At 34.5% G+C, this 24620-nt stretch overlaps 1 protein-coding gene across 17 annotated transcripts in view; it reads left to right on the top strand.

The window, feature by feature from the left end:
• Positions 1-24620, top strand: part of POT1 (protection of telomeres 1) — an 80867-nt gene that overhangs the window by 5900 nt on the left and 50347 nt on the right. For 15 of the 17 annotated variants that reach the window (XM_051795654.1, XM_051795653.1, XM_051795656.1 and 12 more), the window contains 8 exons: positions 654-787; positions 3869-3941; positions 5355-5446; positions 8978-9088; positions 10864-10932; positions 12089-12203; positions 20784-20914; positions 23115-23405. In XM_051795654.1, coding sequence (XP_051651614.1) covers positions 665-787; positions 3869-3941; positions 5355-5446; positions 8978-9088; positions 10864-10932; positions 12089-12203; positions 20784-20914; positions 23115-23405 — 1005 coding nt within the window. In that variant the 5' untranslated portion in view covers positions 654-664. The remainder of the gene's footprint in view (positions 1-653; positions 788-3868; positions 3942-5354; positions 5447-8977; positions 9089-10863; positions 10933-12088; positions 12204-20783; positions 20915-23114; positions 23406-24620) is intronic. The other 2 variants (XM_051795655.1, XM_051795651.1) reach the window with 1 other exon arrangement.

Raw genomic sequence — 24620 nt, 5'->3', positions numbered from 1 at the left:
ACCAAAAATTTACTTCATTGACTTTCAGCACAGTGAGTAAGCAGTAGTCAACACAGTTACACATTTTCTAGCTTTTTCCCAGTGTGTTCCATGTTTAGCAACTGTAGATGCCCATCTTATATTCTTTATTATTTTTTCATTACTGGAAAATTGATGAAAATTTTTAAATCTGTACATAAGTTTTTATTTTTTTCATTATAAGTTGATAGACATTTTATTTTCATGTAGTCAAATTTTCTTATAGGGAAACAATTGAATATAGAGGCGTTTTATCCATGACCTTATGCTGAGGAAGGAGAAGTCTCTTCTTGGTTTTTATCTGCATTTCTGTACATAAAATATTAACATTGTTTACATTGCCCTTTTCATTTTTATGTAAAGCAATATTTTCTTGCCACTTATGGTGTTTTGGAATGCTTGAAAAATCAAGTAATTTGGATGACTGTCTATTGCTAAGGAAGTGTTACTTTCTTCTTGCGATTTATGGTACTAAGAGATGTGACCAATCCCTCTGAAGATCCTTAGTCTTACATAATTAAACTTTCCTGTTGTGAAATAGATAAATATTCCCCTTCTGAGTAAACTACAACCTCTAGTAATTTTTTATTTGAACAAGATGAGTAGCTTCAGGACTCTTTATAATTTTTTTTAAGATAAAGCAGCTATGCCTGTTCAGTTGCTGAAGATCATGAAAGAACAGTCTGAGACTCCACTACCAAGCCATTTGCAAAAGGAGGATTTGAAACACTTGCAAGAAGGCTCTGATCATACCAACAAATATATTCAGGTAACTGACTAGTAAAAAAGTTTTGTCCTACTTTGAAATAGCTCCTGTTATATTTACAAGGCACTTCCATATTCCAGCTCAGCTGGAGAGATTCTGCAGCTCTGTGTCTTTGTGTTCATCTGTTGCATATCTTAAAGCAATGGAGAATTATGACCTTGTTGAACTTCATTGCCTGTTGCTAATGCCTTCATTGTTTCACAGTCCTACCCCTTTCTGTTACTTTATCAAACTGAAATTTTGTAAGAGGTTTTATTTTCATAGTTTATAAACTATGGACCTATTTAAAACCACAATAATATGCAGAATGCTGTGCTGAAAATGGATGGGTTGTGGCAGGTCAAGTGGTACTTTTTTTTAAAACAATATTAATAAGCACCTTCATCCTGTTAAATATCAGATTTCGGAGTAATAATTTCTAAAGCAGTTCTCCCTTTGTATGGAGCAATGCAGTTTTATGAGAAGAAGAATTTGTAGCAACTACCACCGTCAAGATACAATTGGGTTTTTTATCACTACCAGGTGTTCACTTACATTTTGCAATAACCCCAAATATATTTCAGATTGGAAGTACAATGCTGCTATACTAGTGAAAAGCAGAAGTATTTTGTTCTTACCTAAAACATATATTCTCTGTAAAATGCAGTGTCAGTTCTTTAGGGTGTTCTTTTTTATCCTGTTTAACTTTTTTTTTTCCTGTGACTCTTTTTAGTCATCCCTGATGCTTAAGTGTCAGGAAATAGCATTAATTGAGGCTTGCTTTCAGTCTGTTACCAAAAAACAAGGAAAAAGAAATTAAAGCAAGATAACTGTAGAAAACTTTGAGTGTCTTGAATCCTTAAAAAATGGCACAAACACTTCAAAAATATAAGCTGAAATGGTTTAATGTTCTTCTGTATCCAGAAAAACATTTTTATTTCCCCAGCTCTATATTCCCAGTTCCAGCTCTAGTGCTCATCTGACCTTGTGTTTGAGTCCATTAATGAGAAATAAACTGAAGACTATCCGTATCAATGGAGTGAGAGAGGATAGTTTGCTGCTCTCGCTCTCTGCACTGAATCATTGTGGTGTTGAAGAGATGCCAGGAGTACTGCACTTAGGTATAGCAAAGGAACAAAACTAGCCCTTTTGGAAGCAGGCAGCAGTTGAGTGTGATAGGAGGTGATTTGGTTCAGAATGATCCAGCCTCCCTTAGGTCTTGTAAAGGAACGAAAGGAAACATCAATAACCAATGCTGCTAGCAAACAGGGTTTTATTCCTCAGGGTGTAGTTTCCTGTCCCTGTTCACCTGGAGGATATATAGGGTTTTCTGCTTCGAAGAGCTATGTCTGCAAGCAGCCCTGACATGGAAGAACACGGATTCTTATTCAGAAGGAAATGGTGAAGGAGACAAAAAGGAATTATAAATTAGAAAATGTTTCTGCCGAAATAAATGTTTCCATTAGGAAAGCAGAGCAATTATTAGCAGACTATGATTTAAAGCATATATGCAGTGCTATAACTGATGGCTGAAAGGAAAAGTGTGTAGAATGTCTTTCTCAGACTTCTGCCTTATGTTAAGAGAACATACTGCTGCTGACATGGATTAGTAGGTGACTAAAACAGCTTGGCATAAAAACAGTGCAGCTGCAGAGCTGATAAAACTGGTTCTAATGCAGCATTAAATATGTAGGAAAATCCAATTCTGCAGTCTGAGCTTGAAGCCTTAGAATACACTGATGTTAGGTTGTCTTAATGGTGGCACAGCACACTCACTCTAGCCTGCCAAAATAGGGATCAGATCCTGCTTTGACAAAGGAGGAAGGGCAGATGAGGATTTTTATGAAGGGTACTCTGGGAAAAAAGCAACAAAAAACATTTGAGATGCTTCTTTCTGACTTGTGTGCCTCAGTCCTGTCATTCTTCTGAAACTTTTTTTCTTCCTGACATCCCTCTGAGAAATGCAGATTTTAAATTTGTGGAACAACAGCACAAGCAATGTTCATACGTCCTCAGACATCATGTCTGTTAACTAAACGTGATGCCTTCTCTCATTCGTTCATCATCCTCTGGATTTTGCTGTGACAAAGCTGAAAATCAGCTGCCAAATCAGCTATGGGAGCAAACTGAGGGGTGAGACCTGAGGGAGACAGAGTCACTAGAGGAATTGCACATAGTCAGTTTGAGAGTGAGTCTAGTAGCATATGGAATGTGGAGGGTTTTGAAAGAAGTTTGCTTATGAACTCAATAAACAGTGCAGGATTTGTGGGGGAAGAGTCAATTTGAGCAAGTTTTACAAAGGTAGTTTTTGTTGAATTTTGGAGCCCAAGTGTTTTGGGCATGTGGAGAAAGCAGTGGGTAAGTAGTATGTCTGCTGAGGAAGATAACTAAAGCATAGATGTTTGGGATACAAAGGAAAGTGTTGGGACCAGACTATTATAGCAAAGAATGTGGTCCAGAATTTGAAAACTCTTTGGAATATACTGAGATGTAAAAGGAAAAACAAAAAGCAAAAATAGTCAGAAAGCACTCGCTATCTCATCACTGTATTCTGTTTGTAAATAGCATGCTGGTATGGATTGAAATTTCCTAGTAAGAAAAAAAAGAAAAAAAGATATAAACGTCAAGTGTTCCTGAGGTGACTGTTTCATTGCAGAGACATTATTAGATGAAAAAAATTTCTAGTCTTTTATTTACCCGAGTACAGTTCAAGAGAATCTCATCAAGAACAATTACATATATTAGTTGAAAGTTTAAACAAAGTTGTAATTTTGAAACCAAGTGACAAACCTTTCTGTTTTTAACAGGTTAGCTCCTGCTTTTCACAGAGAAGACTGATGAGTTTTGTAAGGAGCCTTAAGTGTCAAATTATTTTAAAAATCAGCATCTGCAAATAATGTTGAGGTTTTGTGGAGTCTTAGTATTTCTTTATAAAGCTGATAGTAAAATGCTGTTGCATTTGATTTAATTTCCTCCTCAATTAGCATGTTGTATAAAAAAATTTTACTCTGAAATGCTTCTACTGTAAAAACTCACTGCTGCATAATTTATCTTGATTTGGTTTAGTCTTAGTTCACAATATTTTATTTTATTTTTACTTTTTAGGGAATAGTTGTTCTTTCCTACCCATTAACAAAACTCGGAGATGGGACAGACTTTTTCAAGATTGTTCTTCAAGGTACTACATTTAAGTATACATTTTAAATTTATGGTATTACATCAATAGCACCTGCTCTTGTGTTCAGTAAAATGTTATATTTAAAATGTTCTCTGAAAGTGTTTATTTCTTACAAAAAAAGCTTATCTTAAACTTAGCCAAGTAAATTAATGGAAACAACGCAGTCTTTATATTTTAGTAGACTTCTTGTTGCATAATCTTTTAAAACACTTTCCTGGAAATGTATTAGCTATATATGCAGCTTTAGTTGTGTATTTTCAAACTGCTTATCATAAAGAAGGGCTGAGAAAATTGCACACATAATAGTTAGCACGCAATATACATAGCATATACTATGTAAGTGAATGTTTAATATAGGTCAGTATGTTGTGTTTCATTCTGTTTTAATATAAGCAGTTAAAAAGATTGAATTTCACCTGATTACTCAAGTATTTGAATATCAGTAGATATACTGACGCCTTGAAAGATCTAAGTTTTTCATCATGTAATAAATATACTAAAAATAGTATGTTCCTTTTAAGTCTAAAGCTCATGCCCCCTCCAACCAGGAAGGTGGAGAGTGTAATTTCTCAGGTGTCTGTTGGATTCAAGGAACTTTGCATTTCCTGCCTTTTCATACTCAGCTTTCTCCTTACAGTGGTTAGAAAATCATCAGTTGCTCCCTCTGAGTCTCCTGATTCCTGTGACTGAGCATCAGGCTCAGATCTGCCTGGGGGTGCAGATCCTGCCTGGTGATACTGCTTGTGACCTGTGTTAGCAGAGGTGAATGAAGTTGATGGGACCTGAGTCCCTGCTGGCTTCACGGTTCTCTGAGGGTTGCTAAACCTCCCTGAATGTTGCTAATTTCATGTGACTGTTCAGGAGAGGGGAAGAGTTTCTGCACATACTCCACAACCTGGAAATAAAAGTTTGCACATCTAAATCATTAAGGTTGTTTCTGAAACAGTGAAAGGTAGAAAACTCTTTAAAGTAACAACGTAATTTCTGCTTCAGTCCTTCTGGAAGGCTATTAATTGATATGTCAACATCCTGGAATATCTTCAGTTTATAAGTTCTGCAGTAGGGTCTGTTTTAATGTGAAAAATCAAATGTGACTGAGTAGTATTTCCTCTCTAACAATATACGCTCAATTGTCCAAGTGGAAATCTTTGTCATTTGTATGTAATGTGCACTAGTGTACAACATGTGCACATTTTAAGTGGTCCTCTTATGAAAACTATTCTGAACAGTATACCTATAGTTATCACATAAAAGCAGTTTTATAACTATTTGAAAAGATTTTCTATTTGTAGATTAATTGAAATGAAAAAGTGTTAGACTCTGTATATTAACTTGTTTCCCATCGCTTCCCACTGCTGTTTTGTTTTGGAGAAGGTATGGTGATTGGAATCACTTCTGCTTTTTTCACTCTAGGTGTGGATGACTTGTGTTCCCGGATCAACAGCATCAATATTTTAATATATGGAAAAATGGCAGAGGATTGTGCGAAAATTATACGCCATGGGGTAACAATAACCAAAAAAACCCATATTATTGTTTTAGGAATTGTTTTTCACAGCTGTATGTTGACATCTTGTTATTGTCTGTCTGTTACTAAAACTAGAAATAGTCTGTTCAGTCCCTTCAAATCTATAAATATGAACTAGAAAAAAAATTTGCTTATGAAAATTCTTTCTAACAGTAATATTGAAATAAAGCAAGTCTTTTTGTCCCTACCTTTTACCTAACAAGTGAAGGATCATGAATACAGATAATAGGGAAGTCATCCATTTATATTCATATTTTGAATGTTTTACCATTTGATAAGATAGATTTTAGAATTTAATTGATTTAAAAGACAATTACACTGAAGCCTTTTTTTTTTAGAAAAAAGAAATAAATTCAAAACTGTGCATACAGTTTTCTTCATTGGCTGGGTGCTGGTGTTGTGCTTTGTCAGGAATAAAAGCTTGGTTTGATTAGCTCCAGGATAAAGGACTTCACACTAAATCGCAGAGTAGTTTGGGCTGGAAGGCACCTTTAAAGATCATCCAGTTGCAACCCCCCCTACCATGGGCAGGGACATCTTTCACTACACTGGGTTGCTTCAAAGCCCCATCCAGCCTAATTTTGAACACTTACAATGATGGGACATCCACAACTTCTCTGGACAAATTGCAGTCTATACAGATTTCTCAGTTCCGTGGAATTTTGATAGTTAAGCCAGGAAGGGAGGTTCCTGAACTAATTTGCTAAATATACAAGCTTCAGAATCTTTTTACATTCAAAGAACAAATCAGTTTTGTCCCGATTAAAAATACAAATGTCGAACAAGGCGCTAAGCAGCAGTTAGAAGATAAAAAGATCAGTGCTAAAGAGCTGAGTAGGAAACCACAACCCACAGGCAACACCCCTTAGATGGCCAGAGTGCACTAAAACCAAAGTTTGTTCTTCCACAGTGAACTGAACCTTCATGGTGCTTTCCACATGTCTCAAATGATCTTTTAAATTTGGAAGAACCTGAACATGAGGAAACAATGATTTCTGAAACTAGCAAAGTTGCAGTTCAGCAATTATGGACTAGATTTAATTTTAAAACACTACCAATTTTCAACTGTTAAAAAGTTACTTTAGAGAAGTCCAGTACTTTCTGTTATTTGCTTGCAATTTCAAATTTTAGTGGTTTGTAATTTCCATATTGTTCTTGGCATACTATAACAACTTCAGCTAAGTAGCCTAGCGAGAGGAGCAGGCTATTTCTGACAATGTGAATAACCGTGTTGTCTCCTGAGAGTCTTCTCATTCTGTAACAGAATAACCATCAGGGAAAATATTGTCCTTCCTGTATTTCGCACTTTTTGAATGAGGGAAGTAAGATTTCTTTTTGCTGTTTAAAGATGTTGGTTGAATCTGATAGTTTACCTATATATGTAATGTAATACTCTTCTGTTGAAAACCCACCAATTTATGTAAATACCTTTGATTCCCAAGCCAATTATAAGAACTTCTTAGCTAAAAATGAAATGGAAACTAATTGAAATTGTAAACTAATGCAGCATTAAATTTCAAAGCACTATGCAATATTACAAAAATTTTTTGCATGTTTAGAAACTGTAAGTCACAACCTGTTAAAATTGACTGTGAATTTGTAACATATCTGAGAATATACCTGTTCTTTCTCCTAGTATAACTAGATTTTGAGGTTTGTGCTGTCTTTTTTTCCTCATGGAAATTGCACACTCCTTTGAAAGGTTTTGGGTTTTTTTTATGTCATGATACATATGGCATATGTATTACGTGAACGTAATCACTAGTGATTAATTCACAAAAAAGTTTCCATTTATTGTCAGCCTGTATACAGACTGAGTCTGTGTAATTCTGAAGTTCCTTCTGACACAGGAGAACAGGACAAGTCAAGTCAACTGTACAGAACTTCACTCCTGAGTCAGCAACCAAGTCCCAGAATCTTGTGCAGCCTGAAATCTAATAAAATGCTGAAGTGGGAATAATCAGCAATAGTGAAAGGAAAGACACATACAAAAGAGTTTCCTAAAGCTTGTGTTTTTTTGTTTTTGTATCTGGAAAGAATGAAAAAGCTTTCATATATGTTAGTAGGGTGGTGTCTTCAGAGATTCAAGGCATACTGAGTTATGGAATTGTTTTGACACATTTTAACTTAGCTCTGAGTGTAGCTTACTTCTAGGTGACTTCCTAGTACTTTTTAGACAAAATATACATTGTATTCCCATTTATGATACTACCTAAAAATCACCATGCCCTACAGAGTTTCATTGTGTATTAAACTGTCTGATTAAACTTACATTTTCTGCAGAAATTTTTTCCCCTATGTTTTAATAACTAAATATATCACTGTCGCTTGATCTAGCAGCCTTTCTTTTTCTTGCATGAAACATTAAGGTTTTGGATCTTAAATCATTTAGAGTAGCATTGTCAGATTGCTGAAATAGCAAAAAAAGAACCGTCATAGGACAGTATTTGGCTAAAACTGTCAACTTTAATCAAAAAGCACGTTTATTTGTTGTAATCAAATAAACACATGAACAAAAATAATTCAGTAAAAGTTTATGGAAGTGCTTTTGGTAGAAGCTTTTATAGAAATAGAATCCGAGTCTAATATGTTTATCAGAGTGGATCACACTGGTACAGACCTGCTGTACAGTTCTAGCAAGGAAGCTGACCATAAAGTAATTTTACATTGTATCAGATACCTTTTTTTAATCACATCTGATTTCCTAAATGTATTTTATGTATTTTCTATCTTCTCCTGCTTTTTCTTTTTTATTTGGTGAGGCTGCTGCTAAAAATGTGAGTTGCTGCTGGGACTTGAATCACGTACCTTTTAAATCCTCCTTTTCTTGTTCACTTTGTGGTGTCTGAGGAACTTTATACTGAAGTGAACTTTATACTAAAGTGAAAGTACAGTTATAATTGCTTGATGTGCCAGAATCTCAGAAGTTATGCCAGAGAAGTTTATAATGTCTCTTTTGCTACCAGAAACCTACCTATTGATTGACCCACCTATTTGACCCTTAAAGAAGAAATTATAGGTGTTGGTCCAAACAAAACAGAAAATATTTACAAGGAGAGTTTTTCAAAGTGCAGCTGTAACTCAGTGAGAAAGAAGCTCCAAGAAAAAAGGGTTTTGTCACTGCTGATTCAATGTGTGATTTCTTTTCTACCTTAGTTAAGCTTAAACAGAAAGGAGTCAGTCTTCAGTGTATTCAAAGAGAAATGATTCTTTTGCCTTATTCAGTGTGAATCTTCCCCTCTAGGTCTTGTCAGAAATAGCACTCAGTCACAGTAGCATCAAGAGTGCAAAAATTTTAGCAGAATTTGAAAAGAAAAAAGCTTGCTGGCGTTGGTTGAAAATATAAATTCCATGGGTAGAAGAACCAAATTAGTTTTTACAATTTGTTTGGTATTTTTGTTTCTTCAGTGTCTTGAGACTTTAGGGTGAAATTTCACATCACATACATTTAAAATAGAGCATGTGATACAGTCTCTGTAATTTTCTGTATATTATCCTGTCCCCATAGGACACCTTCATAGTTGCAGGATTTAAGGTGATAAAATCGCCTACAGCGAGAGAGGATGGTAGGCATGGTTGTCACCTGGAGGTGTCTGAAGAAGACGGATCAGCCATTTATGTACGTGGGTACCCAATTTTTTTTATTTCCCCCCCCCAAAATACTAACATTAACATTTTGCTCTATAGTAGAGAAAACATAAAATCTATTAGAAACTAAAGTGCTACAGATCATTTTACCTTGTTCATCAGGAAACAGTCAAGAAACATTTGTGTGTGTGTGTGTGTGTGTGTGTATGTGTGTGCATGCAGTTTTATAATAACACTAACCAAATTATTTCTCACTCAGCTACTTGTTGAGTGCAGAAATTTGGCTTTAATTGGCTTTAGATAGATTCCCTAGAACTGCTTTAATCCCTGTTGGGCATAAAACATTTCAGTAATGCAGACAAGGTAGAGGGTGCAAGAGTGGTTTCAAGTCTGTAATTTTTAGTTTTCTCAGGACTATGGGTTTGTACTGCTTTGACTCACATCATTAATTGTTGCCTTTGAATTCCTAAATTCTAAATTTTTAAAAGAGAATTTCACTCTTTTTTCCTGAGTAAAATATTCATTCTTTTGTACTATTCTCACATTATTGATGTTCATTTTTGTCTGTATAATTGTTGTCTAATTAAATTTTAAGAATTTTTTTTTTTTTGTATTTCAGAAAGGCATTTTTATTTCAGAATTTACCTCTGTATAAAATTAAAGCTTGGCACACAGCTCAGTTAGAAACTAAATGATTTAAAATGGTAGTGCAGACTGTTTCATGAAATTATCTGTTGATAGTGATTAAACATAGGTAAAAAGAGTATATTTCATTGAAGATAATAGATAGCAAAACTGTGACCTGAATCTGAACAGGTGTATCTAGACTAAAAGTACCTAAATTTTAGGAAATACAGGAGGCATTTGATTGAGCAAGACCCCAGGACATACAGTCTAATCCCAAGGACTATGAGCCACTCACTGAATGCCTGGGTTGTGCTGAGGAGATGTCTGTCTCATCGTTGACCACAGAATGGAGCTTGTGGCACTGAATTTACTGACACACTTGTTGGATGCTTAACAGTAATACCAACGATCAGACTTTTTGTGTGCTTCACTTTCTCAGTTGTGACTTTTGCCTCACCTGTTTAAAACAAAAAAAATGAAAGCAAAATTAGCTTCAGGAATGCAGCTGAGAGTGGAGAGCAAAACCTCCCTAGCAGGAGTCTATACTGCTGGGGCAATGCACAGCTGAGACATGGGACCCTGCGTCCAGCAGACAGGTTGTGGTGTAGCATTGGGATGGTAGCTGAGCCCTGTGTTTCTCAGAGTGAGTGGGTTTGTGCTGGCTTTTCGTCAAGTCACCAGGATTAGTTCTTTAAAAGACCTTGCACTGACCATGAATCTGGCTTACAAGTATGGCTCGAAAAGCTTAGAAACTATTTTTAAATAGAATTTATCCCATTCTGATGAATTTACTTTGACTTTTTATTTTCATTTTATTTTCCCTGAAAGGAGAGTGACAAGTCACTGAGAGTAGATCTGCTCTAAGCGCTGACACGTCCAAAACCTAAACTCATTTACATTCTATGTTAAGCAAGTACAGTTTTAAATTTGTAGCCTACAACTTGCAAATGCTATTCTGCTAATGTGACCTAACTTATATTCAGCTCATACAATGTATGTATTATTTTGAAGTAGCTTTTGTCTACTGCTGTAACAGCAGTAAATATTTTTGTCCTCTGTGGATGAAATTTTACTAGATTCAGAGGTGATTCATATAGCAAAATTATCTATAGGGCTGTTTTATACTTGCATATAGTGTTATATTTGCTTTAGAGTTATCAAATGTTGTTATATTTACAGTGCCTTCAATTTTCCAATCAGATTTACACTAAACCAAGAACAGCTACTGCTTCAGAAACTGCATTTGTGGTGAGTTATATTTGAGATGTTTTTAAATCACATGAGACTAACTGTATGCAAATAAGAATGTGTGGAATTAATTTTTGTTCCTGTTTAATTTACTTCCATGCTCTTATCCCTGCAGTCACTTGTTTTGCTTTTAATTTTGCAAATAGTATACCTGGAACACAAAATAAAATATGAAAAAGTAGTACATTTTCTATGCTTGCAGTATAGTTCCCATCTTGATCTCCAAACAGACTGCTTGTTGGTTTAGAAAATACGAACTAAATAAGACTATATGTTCTAAATAAGACTATATGCTTGTGCTTTTAAAAAAGGAAATAAGGATCTTCCTTTGATTTAAAATCGGACTTCAGGTACTGATCTTAAAATTTGTTTTGATTACTTTTTGGAACAAGCCTTTATGTGTCTAAATTAAAATTCTACAGGAAATAGTATATTAAAGGCATAGAAATTGGTTTATGAAATTTTATTGGTCCTTATCATGACATTAAAGATTCAGTACCAATGATGATTCAGCTTGTTTTCATGTTAATTTTTTTAAGAGTTGCATTTTTTTCCCTCAGTATAATAATTGAAAACCATAGTTATCAATCACTTTGACAGAACTTACATGCTTTAAGAGTCTAACCAGCATGTATTACAACCTTAAGACAGAGGAGAATAGTCCTTAAACAGTAGAAACTAGTCCTTAATGTCTTTAATTCTCCAACAATTGTGCTGTTTTAATTGGAAGATATGCACAGTGGCTATGAGAGGTAAACCCTCTCCCAGCCCAAGACAATGATTCTGTGTGGTGACACTGCCGATAAGAAATACAAAATTATTTATGTATGTGCTTTAAAAAGCCTTTTCAATGGACATGTTAAAATGGATCAGTAAAAAATTGTCTTTTATCGTTCTTAATTTTAATGACTTTTACTCACCTGGTTCATATATTAAAACTTACTTGAACTAACTGGTTGGTTGATTGTAAGGAAGGTGCAATCACAAAAAGGAATTAAATGTTTTATGTGTTTTCTGAATCTAAAGTGAATAAATATAAAGAAATAGGTAATATTTTTTTAAGACATGTCTGAGGATGAATGATGTTAAAAGATAAAATTGTGTGAATGTTTTAATAATTTTTCTTCTGTTTCTCTATTTTCTCATGCCTTTCCAGTCTATTGCTCCAAAATATGTGTATACTCCCTTGAATGAACTTAAAGATGGAACTATAGTGAATTTGTATGGCGTTGTGAAATTCTTCAAGCCTCCGTATGTTAGCAAAGGCACTGGTATGTACTATATTCAAGAGATTTTAAATCTCTTACTATGTTCATTAAATATAACCAGAACAACAAATCCACATAATCTTTTGACCATGGTTCTCAGCTAATATCAAGGAAGCGGAACAACAAATAGTTAAGGGATATCAGAGTCGGTTTAAGCAGCATGGTGGAGATAGCGAATGAAGAAAGTATTAAGCTAGTACTATCAGAGCAAAACAGGGAAAAGGACCTGTACAAAAAAAAATTACAAAAGCCCTGCACCTGTCCTTGTGGGAAAGGATTCTTGTGTAGCTGTGTGCAATTTTTCCTTGAGGTTTTGACAAGTGTTATTATGTGCTACAAATATAGCAGTATATTTGTTACTTGTAAAGTTGTGGAATAACTGAATATTTTTTTCTTATCAGGTGAACACATTACTTATTGTGCTAGTTTTGCTAGGATTGTGCCCTTTGACTAGATGCTCAGTAAGTACAGAGCTAGGTGACATCACTGCTGAATTTGGATAAGCAGTAGAATTTCGTACTTAATTCAGAATTAATCAAAATATTTTCTGCTTATTATAAAGTTACTGTGCATTTTGAAGTTGGATTTTTTCCCCCTTCTAAATGTAATTCTAATAAAACAAAAAAACCCAAACACATTATGATGGTGATTTTTGATTTTTATGATCTTGATTACACATGCAGGTCTCTTAAATAATGTCACTAGCTGTGAATTTAGCTTCTAAATACAGAAATTTTAGAACTGAGAACCAAGAGTGAGTGGTTTGTCTGCAAAGCCTTTTGCGAACAGATCTGTTTGATCTTGCTCAAACCCTGCCAGCAGCAGTCTGAAGGTGATGTGCTCAAGGCAGAGAGAGCACAATGCTTGCTCCACCTGCAGTGGAGGTTTGCTTACAGTTTAGGTAGCTTAAAACAGCTAAAAGCTGCACAAACATGGTGGCACAGCTGAAAAATTTCCAGTCCCAGCTAAGGTTCAACTAATAGCTTCACTTTTTGAAGACCAAGCAATCTTCAGCCTTAGTTTGAATCAACTTAGTGTTTGAGTGGGAGGAACATCTGGGGAGTCTGTGCAGATTTGTGTCTGCCAGCTTCAGTATGCTCAGCTGAACTCTGCTAGTATGCTCTGTGCTGTGGGCATGCTTAATTATTTCCTTTTGGGGCATATAGTATTCTTCTAGTTAAACAGATATACTGGTATGAAAGACCTTATTGACAGGAAGTACTTGCTCCCACTTGTAGGTGAAGTGTGGCTTTACTGTACTTGTAGCTGCAGTTTGGTCCAGCACTTGTTCACGGAAAAGACAGGATGTGCATGTGCTGGTCCCTGGGCCATTGTTCAGCAAGTGTCAGCTGCACTGAAGGCAGCCAGCAGCTGTATTTAACTTATGCAGAGCAGCATAGGATTTTTCAAGAATATATTAGATTAACTGAATAACTTTGGGGAACTCATCAGCATTTTTGCATAGTGTTGACTGTGTCAACAGAAGAAACAATGTATGGACAGCACTAGGGCCCAGTGCCCTGCTCTCTGCAGGACAGCAGTGCTGTGCTTCCCATACAGTTAGTTGTGGAAATGTATTCCAATTACTGTTTCTTATAGCAGTTGGCATGGCTTGCTCCTAGGAAACCTTTCTGCTCCACATTCTTACACAACACTGAGAAGGCAGCAATGTTCCACAAAATAACTCTGAAACATAAAAAAACCCAAGTCTGAGGAATATGGGATAATCAAATTTAAATGTTAACATTAAAAATAGATGTAGTCATTAAGTTGGGAACTGAGCCAGTAATGGTCCATCTGTTTTTATAGCAAATATAGTGTGTGTTTGGTTTTTTTCCTTGTGACACTTTTATACTATTATCATGTTCTACATAGTCATTGATAACATTAAAGTTATAAATTGCATTTTTAAGATGAAATATTATTTTGATTGGTTTATATAGAAAAAAAGCAAATGATAGTTGTTAGAGAAAGGTATGGAAAAGATAGATGTCACAGTTCAGAAAGTAGTTGGTGTTTGATAATACTGTAGCCCCGTAAAAGCAGAGAAGTACAAATTCCAATTGTTTTACGTTAAGAAAGTTACAACACAACAGATATTCCTAGATGTAAATGAGAAATAATGGTAAGTGAAAGTACCTTCAAGAACTCAAAGCATTTAGACTTAGAAAACACAAAATTTGTTCTGACATCTAAATAGAAATGCAAATATTCATAAGATACTAAATTAAGTCTGTGCATGTTGGCTGTGAATATAGCAAATGTTTTAGCTACAGTTAATACTTAAATATTAATATAAATACAATGATAACACAGTCTTTATGCTTTTTCAAACAGAAGGACCAAATTTAAAAATTAACAAAACATTTTATTTGTGTGTGAGATCTTACCGCTGATACTCCTTCCTGCTTGATGTGCCATTAATCTGTAAAATACTTCATTGTAAAGGTGCAAGTATAATCTTGACCTGTACAGAGCAGAGAACAGTCATCTGGTATTTAAGGTTGATAGATCTGTTTTGCACAGACTGCCAAACAGCATCTGTCTGTCACTGTAGCAAGCTTCTCAAAATCTTAATTTTGTGGTGGTGTCTGATAAGTGCTTTATCTGTAATAATCAAGGATATTAGCAGTGATGCATGGAGGTTCATTCCCCTTGAAAAATATTGTAGGTTTAAGACTCAGACTTAAAAGCAAATAAACAGGCAAAACAAACCCCACAAAATCTTTTAAAGATTTTATTTCCTTTTTTCACATTGCTGACATCAAAAAGAGTAAGGGAATTAATCAAATATAGAAAGTACTATTTCTGCTTTCTGAGTAAATCATGGAAGGGCAGTTCTTAAAGGATCACATGGCTGAGATTTGTCATTTGTCTGCCTCCTTTAGCAAGACTTCAGAGAACTGAGGACTTTGAACATCCTGAAGATGGGCACTGGTTGAAGGAAGTCAGTAGGGCAGCCATTTTTTCCAGATATGTAAAAACAATTAAGTTAAATGCACTGACTTTCCAGACAGCATGTCTCTGGAACAGCTAGGACAGATTTTTGCGAGTGAGTTAAAATTACTCACTTCCATTTCATAAGTAGTAGAAACTTAATAGGGAAAATGATTATTTATTTAACTGCTCCTTCTTACATATATTAAAACTTAAGACTGAAGCTTTGCACTGTGTTCCCACAAAGAGGGTACCACTGGAGTGGTACCTAGTGGTACCTAGTTTAGCTTCGTTAGTTTATATAATCTATAATTAAATATTCATAATTTCTATTACCAGTTTTGCATTAGATTAATATTAAAACACTGATGAAGAAATGAATTTTCAGTATGAGCATAAATCGTTTATTCCAGAGAAAGTTGTTTTAACTAAGCATGCTTCAGCTCAAGACATGTAGTTTGAAATGTCTATACATGAGAACTTTGTGTTCTGAAAACTGTCCAAGGAAGTACTTCCAGTCCTGCTTGGTACAACAGACAGATGGGATTTTGTCTGTTAGATCTGTTGTGAGTGTTCAAAACTATATTCTAAGTTTTTTTCTCCAACACTTTAAGAGTCTTAAGATACTTTAAATTTTTAACAAAGGTGATTTTCTCCTCTCTCCTCTTCCTTAATCCCAAGGACATCTCAAGTATTTAACCTTGAGATTTACTGTAAAAACAGTCCATACAGGAGAAAAAGAGTTTCTGTCTTTGTAGTGTCCAATTACAAAGATTATGTACTTGACCATGAAAGTTTTAGGACATTACAGTATGACATTACTGCTTCCCCAACTCTTTGTTTCATGTAGATATTCGTTCGTGTTTTCCATAATGCAAGGAAGAAGTATAGCAAGACTAATCTTTGCTGCTGGTTAACACTAAGTCATAGAAGTAATGTCCTATTTTCATGGGGAAACCTCTACATAGCTTATTCTCTTAGATACGTGCAGTATATTCATATGTCACATGTTGAATTAAACATTTTATCCTACCTAGATGTGCATTTGGATTGTAACTATTTTATTTTTATGAAATATTTCTTAGAATCAAAATCAATAAAGGGTAGCATTTTCGGAAAACGCACTTCTAAAAAGCTTGAATGCTTCCAGGTCAGCATTCTACATGCTCAAAATGCAGCTTAAGAACCATAAATCAGATTCTTAAGTGTATTTTGAAGCCCTACTTTTTTTATTTTCAGTTTTTTATTTGATCTTGTGCCAAACTCACCAACATTTTTAGGCTAGAATTTGTTTAAAACTATGTGACTGAAAGAATTTACTGAACTATACCAGTTGGTCCACTTCAATTTAAGTAGTTTTTAGTAAGTAATAGCAAACCAACTTTAGAGTGCAAACCAAAATCTACAGTAGTTTTTTCTTCAAAGTATTACATTTCATTTTGTTTTTTTCCAAATCAAAATGTTGAGCATTTATTTAAATTTTGCAGAATGGAATAAAAACTGTTGCAGAGGTAAAGATAGTGATTTCATTTCTCGACCCCTGGGGGTTAATGTTCTGTTCCCTTCTATTCACAGTGGTTTGTATGCATTTCTTTTTTAAATAACCACTGTTTTTTATTATATAATATAAAAGATTAAAAAAAATTAAAGGAAATGAGAAAATAATTAAACAGTTGAATAAATAGTTAATAGAAATCACAAGACAATCTCAAGTTACTTAGATCTACAATTTACAAATGATGGCATTAAAGCAGATGCTTAACAGATGTTAAGCCAGATGTTTCTGGTAGTTACTGAATTTTTGTATTTCTAAGGGGTATCACCATGTTAGAAGTAACAAGCTCTAGTTAAACATCTTCAGTTTGATTCTTTAGAGGTTTTGTTTTGGGCTTCTGCAATATATATTTGTATATAAATAAATATACATACACATAGGAGTGTGCATATATTTATATTACTTCTTGTCTTGATGAACGTGTAGGGTAAATTAGCCGGTTCAGCTGCTTGGTGTTAGTACAGATATTTGTGTATTGAATGGCCTCAGTAATTCTTGAAAACATTAATAATGTTTCATTTAGTTATGAAGAGAGAATTTGCTACAGAAATTTCTGTCTTTCTTGTCTGTATTGAAATATAAGAAACAGAAGGCAATCTTTAGAGTCCCTAATTGCCAATGACATTGCCAAAAACCTTTTTATCTCTCTGCAGTGGAAGTTAACAAGTTCAGGACAGTGGGTTTTCCACTTAAATATTATTCAAGACTACATATGTGATTGCCCAGAAGGGGATTTGTAATGTGACCAGTGCTTTCCCCCTTAAGAACTAATACAAGCATATTTGTTAGGAACTACTGAAGTCCTCAGTAAAACTAAAATAAATGTTTAATCAGTAAGTACTAAACAACTTGTCAGTCCTACAACATAAGTAACTACTAATATGGAAAGCAATTCTGGTTTTCTTAGGATGACCAAAAAATGAATTTTTATGTGAAGCTGTGGGGTTTGGGATTTTTATATGTTTGTTGGTTTGTATGTATCTGTACACTGTGGAGAGATGCTGACTTTCTGAGCATGCTGATGACTGATGTAACACTCAGCGCATTTATGAAAGGAAAGCTGTAACCTGAAGAATGACCCTAAACTGTCATGGTAGTGGAGGAAACTTTAGCTTTTCAATGGTTATTACAGGGCAACAAAACATTTGCATTTCAAACTATTTAAAGTCAGAACCTAAAGGCTTGTCAAATAAGCATTCTTCATGCAGATAATGTAACCTTCTACTGATCAGCAAATAGTTGTGGGGTTTTTATGAGATTAAATAAAAAACTAATTAACAAAGCAATTGTTTTCTTAAAGAACAATAAGGACTAGTCTGAAAGGATATAAAAAGCATGTAAAACAGATGCATCACTGTACTTTCATTCAAACCAAACATCGCTTATCTCTCCTTGTTTTCATAAAAACCAACTCTGGGGTGCTACAAGTAGCATCCTTACAGATAGGTGTCCATAGGTGGTGGTTCCTCACATGATGATAAGCCTGAGTGAGAATACCACTTCATAACAATTAAGTATATTAAAAAAAATAGGGTTTCAGTTTGGAGTTCTCTGTAGAGTCAGCTGAAATCTGATGCTTTTACTGAGTCAATCTAGTATGAAAGTAAAAAACTTTCTTTTATAGTATATAAATTTACTGAACTGTGCATTTGTTGTGTCATGTTTTTAAGACAGATAATTACAAGTAAAATGTGTCAGTGGTAAAATTTTCTTTTTAAAGAAAAGTTAATCAGTGGAGTAAATTTCTAGAGTAAAGGAAAATTGACTCCAATATTTTAAGTTCCGTTATTTACTTATTTATTTATTAGCTTGGTAACTAAGGGATTTTACTTTGTTGAAAAGTGTGTTGAGAAAAATCAAAAGTTGGATCAATGACATTTACTGTATTGCTTTGCTTAACACCAGGACATTATTTAAATTCAACAGTTCTGTTTAGAGTTTGAATCATTTTTTTCAGAAAAGTGAGTTCAGTCACTGAACTATAATGATGCTGTGGAAAACAAAATAATTTTCACATTTTAGCTGGAGAAGAAAAGACAGGTGGCTTTTGATTTTTAACCTTCAAAAAGGACTTGCTGGATGAAGATTTCATTAAAAGAAAATCAGTCTTTATGCTTTGTTCTCAAATACCTTTACTGTAATTAGGTTTACTGTAGAAGTGATGTTTTGAGGTGATGATTAGGAATGGAAGACTAAAGTCACAGACAGAGAATCTGTGTTATGTAGATGATGTTTCTAGATATATAAAGCATGTGTAATATTTTATACTGCTTTGACTAGGATGATTATCAGTCTTATATAAGTGTGCTAATTGTGCAGAAAATTGAGGCAGTGTGTTAACTTCTGCTATTAAATAGGCAGTTGCACATGTGTGAAGCTGACTAGGTTCTATAATCACAGCATCAAAGAGTAACCACCATTTTAATGTGGGGTATTTTTGTTATTTCACTCTTGATTCCAATATTGGAGTCTAACAATGCACTGTAGCATGTTACCCTGTATCCTCAAAGGATTGTAATTCTATGAAACATAGATTTTTCTTTTTAATTGCTCATTTTGCTTGTATTTGCAGCTGACCTGTTAAGTTAACCTCTAGAATTCATACCCAAAGAAATACAACAATCCGTCTTTGGATTACAGTAGTAAATACTTGCAGTTTTTTCAGTCTGTGACTGAGCAGTGTACATGCAAGCAGGTATTTTAATCCAGTCTAACATATCTGTCTTCATATTTGGGAAATCTGGTCACAGAGTTTACATATGACGATTGTTGTCTTTTGACTGCTTCCTGTACCTTTTATATGTAAGGCAAATCTGTCAGTTTTAGTGGACTGATAGCATTCTCTTTCACTGCAGTCTAGCAACAACTTACATGTCTGCATCTCTTTAAAATGCATGATGGAGCTTTTATTGACTTTGTTTTAGAACTGTGACACCTTTGTTCAGTTCCCAGATATGTAAACTCTGGTTTAATGTCATTATCACTAACGGCCTCATAGAATTATAACTAAAGGAAGGTGGGGATTTTGATCATTTGGATTTTTTTGCTTTTCTCTTTGGGTTTTTATTTTTGAGAGATGAAAAGGTGTCTGTCAGGGCAAAACAGATTTCAGCTGAGGAATTTACTTCATTGCCAGTTAACATAAACATTTAATAACTTATTCAGAAATTGAGAAACAAAAAGAAACATTTGAAAACTTAGGGAAAACACCTTTCCTCCACCTCTCCCAGGCTCAGCTTCACTCCAGACACTCCTCCTCCCCTTTCCTAGTCTCTACTCCACTTGCTGTGGTTGCAGGTTACTGTGTCTCTTGGAGGGACAATGGGTGATGCAGGAGATTGGGGTCAGTCGGTAGCATTCTTCAGGCAGGTGAAAGAGCAAGTGTGCTTTGACTCTGCTTTTATAAGCTGAAATGGAAAATACAGGCTTCATTTATGTCATCTGCAAATACTGCTCTATTCTGGGCTGGTTTGCATTGTCATATTTGTATCTTTTTTTGATTTTACTTTTAAAGTCATTAACAGAAGTGCAGTTCTATGAAGTTTAACTTCAAAAGGGCGTATTTCAGATTTTTGCTCTATTTTCTATCTACTGCTGTGTGACTGTATTCTTGCAGTATATATATATATATATCTCCTACATATTTTGTTGAAGTGAAAGATATGTAATTTATGTTTTAATTTGCTTTTAGAACTTGTAGAACTCATTACCTCTTCAGAAGGCAGTGCAAAAATAAATCTTAGAAAAGAATTTCCTAAGATTGTACGTATGCTCCTCATTTTATGGAGAAAGTAATTGAAACTTGAAAGAATAGCATGCCTGTTGTAGACAGAAGAAAAAGTTTTGTGTATTCCTGGCTCACAGACCTGTGCTTAATCACAAATTTCATTTTCAGTTTTTTGGGCTAATTATCGGCAAGATGGGCCACACTTCAGTTGTTACGATACTGTAAAAAAATTAACTTTGGAAGAGTTACACAGATCATAGCAGGAAAAAAATTGGCCATATGGGTGCTCATCCCAAATTTAATATCAGTGTGTTAATAATTTCATAATGCCTGTTACTGACTCAGACATTTTTTCATTTTACAGATTATTGCTCAGTTGTAACACTTGTGGACCCATCAAATGTGAAGTTAACATGCACTCTTTTTAATGGAAATCCAGATTCCCTACCAAAAATTTACAAAGTTGGAGATATTGTTCGATTTCATAGAATAAAGGTATGTACTAGAATGTTGAGGGTTTATGTATTTGTTTTTCTGCAATGACAGGACCATAGGAATAATTTAATTCTACGTGTACTGAAATTAACACTTGGAGATATTGGATAAAGCAGTTGATTGATAAAACAGCTGTGGTTATGGTATGGACCAAAATTGAAAGTAAACTATTATTTTTTTTTCAACAACATTTATTAAACTACTTGACAGAAGTCATGTGATGATACTTCTAGATGAACAGAGTTTAACTGACATAAATGTGCACAATTTATTCTTCAAACTAATAGGATTAAGGAGTTTATTTAGGGCTTCCGTTGTGGAGCAGTTTAGGTCAGCTGGAGAGTTACTCTGGTAAAAGGAATCTGTCTGGCGTTGTTAATGTGCAGAATGCTCGAGCTGCTGCTTCTCTGTTTTCCTGACTTACACCCTATTCATCTGTATCAAAGGTCATGCAGGAAACAGTGTTTATTAGCTTTGATACTGCTTCTGCTGGATGTTTTTCTTATGTCTACTGCAATTGTATAAGGAAGAGGAACCACACTACAGGGACTGAATAGAAGTCTTGTAATGCTGGACCGTACTTAAAGAGGTGCAGAACAGGACCAAAACCATGATTTTACCATGTTGCATGTTAATTTGCAACATAACCATACATAACTATATACTTTCTTTTTATGTAAAATAATTGTAGCAGAAATGAATAAATGTCATGAAAGAGGCCAGTGGAAAAAAATAGTTTGCATATTTGAACACTCTTGAGATATCCAGGAAGTTTAAGATTTTATTTTACAAAAGGATGATAAAAGGGATAAAGATCCGTAGTACTAAGCATGTACATTTTGATATGCTGTAGCAGAAGAACAAAGAAGAAAACCCCATGCCAATAAATGTAAAAAGTGGAAAGATTTATCCAGTGTTTGAGTTTTGTACCACTGAGATTATTAAGAAAGAACTTGTTAAGATTCAGAAACAGTCTTCTGTTATTCATGTATATCATAAATATTTACAATTGAGAGATAAGTTGGCTAGCCTATTCTGGGTTAGTATAAAGCTTCCTTAAGGTCATCTGTATGTATAATTAGAGCGGAATGAGACTGTATTTAGATTTTGAAGCCTTTGTTGTTAATCACTACTTGAGATGTGTTGTTAATCTTGGAAGTTCATTAATTTAACTTCAGATGGGAAAGTCTTATGCTAAATTTTAATATTTTCTCTGAATCTGTCACGGTGAGAGTTACACATATACACTCATTTCTGAAATTCAGTGGAGATAAAAACTTGTTTATTGCTTCTGAAAACAAAATACATATTTTATAATACTTAAGTGAAAAAGGAGAAAGTAGAAGGGAATCTGGTCAAAATAAAAGAATTGAAAAGTTGCATGGGTATGGTAGGTTAATATTGGATTTTTTTGAGGTATGGGAAGTACACATTAAAAAAACAAACAAGACCACTGTCAGGGAAGTTATGCAAACATTTTTTTATATATATATACATATATATATATAAAAAGTGCAGGGAGCAGTCAGACTAGTTTAGATCCTTGAAGGAATGCTTCAGACTTTACACAATGTGTTTTACTTGGTAGCAGATACACAGCTAAATCAGCAGGATTCAGGGGACCTGCCATGTTCGGGGCAGTAGACACTGAGTAATTGTGAAAGCTGTATTCATAATTCAAAGAGTGAAAGCTGGTCACTGTTTGCTTTATGGAAAAAAAATACCTCCTAGAACTGACATTTTCTGTTTCAGTTCTGTAATACTGGGGAACAGGGCTGTTGTGAGAGGCAGAAAACAGGAATCCATAACTTTGCTCTGCCATTGCTCTGCTGTGTAAAAATTAATTTCTCTTTTGCCTCAGTTTCCTCATTTGTAAAAGCAATCCTGATGTGTTCCCCACACAGATATTTTGATGTGTGTGAATAAAATACTCTGTAATGATGCTGTGCATTTACAGGCATTAATCTACCTCTTCAAAAATTTTTGGTGTAAGGTTATATTTTCTGCCTTCTTATTTGTTTTCTTCTGTTAATGTTAATTTTATTTTTTTTGTTTTCGTTTTTTTTTTGTTTGACTCTGTTCTCCCCATAGCACCAGAAACAAAAATGATGGTCCCTTCTTTATGCATATGATAAAGCAGAAATGTATTTTTATTTTCATGCAGGGCAAACTTTTTTTTTTCATTCACATTTTGTAACAGATCAGGGAATACAATGGACAAATGCAGGGAATTACCAGTGGAGGATTTGCATCCTTGACATTTGATGGAACTGTAGGAGCGCCAGTAGTTCCTCGAACTTCTAGCAAAGTGTACACTTTCATGGATGAAGAACATAAAACAATAGAAGAATTACGTGTTTGGGCAGCCAGTAATATTTCCATCTCTGGACCAGCAGCAAAATTGTCCAGTGTTCAGCCAATGCTGTTCTTTGATCTCACTTGCCATCTGGTAGGAAAAGCAAAAGTGGATGGATCTTCTTTTCTTCTAAAGGTAGACTTATTTTTTTTTTAATAATTTGTTAGATTTATGTATTCAGATGTTGTGATACATTTTTTGATAAGGTAGACATATTAATTTATAGCCTGAGATTAGCTCACTTAGAGCACAGTGCTAATAACATGAAGGTTGTGGGTTCGATCCCTGTACAGGCCATTCATTCAAGATGATCCTTGTAGATCCCTTCCAACTCAAAATGTTCTGTGAAATTCTGTGAAATAATGTTATGTCGATAAATGTTTTGACTGTAAGCAAATTTGTGATCCTGGGCCATTTTATTTCTATGAAAACAAAACAGAAATCACAGTACTTTTTGAAGTTGTTCGCCTGATTTGTTTTTTAAGAGAGGTTTAGTAAGATGGCATTGTATGGGTCATCATTTCACATTTGTCGATAAATATTGCAAGATTTCTTAACCTTGAAAAATATTTGTTTTAAACTTCATTCTTGTTTTTTAGTTAGCATTTACTGCTTGTTTTTCTAGATCTGCTGGGTATGATTAGTGCAGTAAGTAGCACTATCTAAAAAAGAATTAATGTATTAGGTTATCTGTCATGATGGATTCTAGGTAGTTTCTCTTAGTTATACATAAGCACTTTGGGCATCGGTGCTCACTGAAAATACAAAATGCCAAGTGCCACACAACAGGATAGTAATATCCAAGGGTGATCCTTAACATTAACTAAATAAAAGGGAAGTCTCCATAATATTCCTGGGTTCAACTCCAGATGTATCAGTCTGAAGTTATTCTGAAACTCCTCTGCCTTTATTTTTCTTTATTTTTTAAGTTGATTGTTAAAATGTGAGTGATGAACAAGCTGTTACTTTCCACTTTATGACTTCATAAAATTACTTATTGGTTCTACTGTGTTAAACTGTATTGTTACAATGTTTTTAGAAATAGCACGTGGCATTATTCCTTCATTAAAGCAGCAAAGATTTTTCTAATACAGAACGATGCATACACTACACAGAAACAAACCTTAAGTGTGTGCTATAACATGCTCTGCAACTGATACAGACATTTCCATTTAATTATCCCTTGTGAAAGACATATCAAATGAGACCCAGTAAAATTTCAGAACTTTGCAATCTGTAATTAAGTTGTTAATTGATAAGTATATCTTCAGCATTGAAGGACCCTTTGCAATGACAGAGACAAGTGCTTTCTTAAATTATTAATATTTCTCTACACACTTTTCTGTGTTG

The sequence above is a fragment of the Manacus candei genome, unplaced genomic scaffold, assembly GCF_025592945.1.
Source record: "Manacus candei isolate 608988 ecotype Guabito, Panama unplaced genomic scaffold, ASM2559294v1 h1tg000043l, whole genome shotgun sequence".
Classification (NCBI taxonomy): domain Eukaryota; kingdom Metazoa; phylum Chordata; class Aves; order Passeriformes; family Pipridae; genus Manacus; species Manacus candei.
The sequence above is the reverse complement of the archived record's forward strand: the minus strand, read 5'-3'. Positions and strand labels throughout refer to the sequence as shown.